The sequence below is a fragment of the Lutjanus erythropterus genome, chromosome 16, assembly GCF_056507025.1.
Source record: "Lutjanus erythropterus isolate fLutEry1 chromosome 16, fLutEry1.hap2, whole genome shotgun sequence".
NCBI lineage: Eukaryota > Metazoa > Chordata > Actinopteri > Lutjaniformes > Lutjanidae > Lutjanus > Lutjanus erythropterus.
In genome coordinates this window covers 7308317-7311167 of record NC_139332.1, presented here as the reverse complement: position 1 = coordinate 7311167, position 2851 = coordinate 7308317, and the positions used below count along the sequence as shown (strand labels likewise).

General features: G+C 42.0%; 1 protein-coding gene across 1 annotated transcript; it reads left to right on the top strand.

Annotated features, from left to right (window-relative positions):
• Window positions 1-642: 642 nt before the first annotated feature.
• LOC146312689 (tripartite motif-containing protein 16-like) lies at window positions 643-2409 on the top strand. Its single transcript, XM_084739202.1, has one exon. The coding sequence runs from the start codon at window positions 657-659 to the stop codon at window positions 2328-2330; it is 1674 nt and encodes a 557-aa protein (XP_084595328.1). The 5' UTR covers window positions 643-656; the 3' UTR covers window positions 2331-2409.
• The last annotated feature ends 442 nt before the right edge of the window (window positions 2410-2851 follow it).

Below are 2851 nucleotides of genomic sequence, written 5' to 3'. Positions count from 1 at the left end.
AAAAAACTTTGCATCCTATGTCTGTTGAGTAGTTGCAACAAAAGCTAAAAATATCATTTAGAAAGAAAAGTGTATTTTCTACTGGTGTATTGATTGATATTAATCCACAAATTAACAGCAGAAGCAGCTGATTTGGTTCATTCACTTGTTTGATGAAATTTGTTTCAGCACATTTTGAGATTAAAATGGTGATTTGGCTCAGGATGATATTCTGACATTGAACAGTTTTGTCATAGATGATTCAAAGTAGACCAGTAAATGAGACTTGTTACACAGCAATTCAAATACTGCATGAGTTTAGTTTGAAAACTCCTTATAATTGTTGATCAAGCTTAACTATTTTTAAATGGGGATGAGGTTTTCTCAGGTTTTCTTTGTAAGAGTCACAGTGCTGCTTCTCCTCCTGGCATGAATCAGCGCTTGATAAGTCCTCCTCCTTCTTCATGCCTTCAAACAAAGTGAGCTCCACTCTGCCTGTTTATTTCTCTGTTCCCTCCCCTTCTACAGTTTGAATATGGGTGTAACTAATGTAGTGAAGTGCAAGAGATGAAAGGCCCCCATTCATAACAGAAACACATGATGGTTAGATCACAGCTCAAACTAGCTTCACTTCTAAAGAAGTGAATCTCAGGCAGTTGTTGCCACTGAGAGGTGAAATGGCGCAGAAAGTAGTTCAGCTGGACTGGGAAACCTTCTCTTGTTCCATCTGTATTCACCTACTGAGGGATCCGGTGACGATTCCCTGTGGACACAGCTACTGCATGAACTGTATTAAGAGCTTCTGGGACAAAGAGGATGAGAAGAAAATCCACAGCTGCCCTCAGTGTAGGAAGACCTTCACACCGAGGCCTGTCCTGCTGAAAAACACCATGTTAGCAGTTTTAGTGGAGGAGCTGAGGAAGACTGGACTCCAAGGTGCTCCTTCTGATCACTGCTATGCTGGACCTGAAGATGTTGCCTGTGATTTCTGCACTGAGAGAAAGCTGAAAGCCCTTAAGTCCTGCTTCATCTGTCTGGCTTCTTTCTGTAAGAAACACCTCCAACCTCATTATGAATCACCTACATTTGCAAGACATAAGTTGGTGAACCCCACTGAGAACCTCCAGGAGAACATCTGTTCTCGTCATGATGAGGTGATGAAGATTTTCTGCCGTACTGATGAGCAATGTATCTGCTATTTGTGCTCCGTGAATGAACATAAAGGCCACGACACAGTCCCAGCTGCAGCAGAAAGGACTGAGAGGCAGAAAGAGCTCAAGGTGAGTCAACAAAACATCCAGCAGAGAATCCAGGACAGAGAAAGAGATGTGAGGGTGCTTCAGCAGGAGGTGGAGGCTATCAATCACTCTGCTGACAAAGCAGTGGAGGACAGTGAGAAGATCTTCACCCAGCTGATCTGTCTCATGGAGAAAAGAAGGTCTGATGTGAAGCAACAGGTCAGATGCCAGCAGGAAACTGAAGTGAGGCGAGTTAAAGAGCTTCAGGAGAAGCTGGAGCAGGAGATCGCTGAGCTGAAGAGGAAAGACGCTGAGGTGGAGCAGCTCTCACAAACAGAAGATGACAACCGGTTTCTAGACAACTATCCCACACTGTCACAAATCAGTGAATCTACAGACTCATCCAGCATTGATATCCATCCTCTGAGATACTTTGAGGGTGTGGCAGTTGCTGTGTCAGAGGTCAGTGATAAACTGCAGGATGTTTTGAGTGAGAACTGGTCAAACGTCTCGCTGACAGTGACTCAAGTGGATGCTCTACTGTCAAATTCACAAGCAGAACCAAAGACCACAGCTGAATTCTTAGCATATTCACGTGAAATCACACTGGATCCAAACACAGCACACAAACAGCTGTTATTATCTGGGGACAACAGAAAAGCCACATTAAAGAGTCAACACCAGGTTTGTTCTAGTCACCCAGAGAGATTCACTTACTGGTCTCAGGCCCTAAGTACAGAGAGTCTGACTGGACGTTGTTACTGGGAGGTGGAGTGGAGAGGGAAAGCAGTTTATGTAGCAGTTTCATATAAGAATATCAGCAGGGGAGGGATCTACTGTGGATTTGGATTCAATGACAAAGCTTGGGCGTTACATTGTGACAAAAACAGTTATTACTTTTGGTACGACAATGTCCAAACCTCTGTCTCAGGTCCTCAGACCACCAGAGTTGGAGTGTACCTGGATCACAGAGCAGGTATTCTGTCCTTCTACAGCATCTCTGAAACCATGACTCTCCTCCACAGAGTCCAGACCACATTCACGCAGCCTCTCTATGCTGGACTTCGGATTTTCGGTTATGAAACCACTGCTGAGTTCTGTAGACTCAAATAGACAGAAGTCAAGAAACAGAAGGTTAAAGTGGGCGTAATTTCTTTAAATTGTTTTATTTTCATCATTGTTGCACAGCACTCCTTTCTGTGTCTATTTAGCCATGTAGGCTATCACTGCTCATAATTTTTTTTGTTTTTTTTAACATGAACCGATATTTCACTGCATGAAAATGTAACTTCTCTGTTGTCTGATGTGGTTGTTTCTTTTTCACTGCATGAGTCGTAAGAGAAAAAGCACCAGAGCTTCCTTTCCCATAGATAATCTGTTCTTACCACTTCATAAAGAAATCTTTAATTACATTGGTTTTGTTGACCAGATATTGTTGTTGTTCAATGTACAAATAAAGAACTATGAGGTAACCGTAATGATCATAATCATAATCAATAATGAATTCATTCACTATTTTCTTTTAAATAGCTGAGAATCTGCTGAAAAAACTGATTGTGTGGACAAAGTGAATCTGTACTTGAAGTCAGTGAACAGGAATAATTTAACAGACATGAACAAAGTATTTTCTTGTT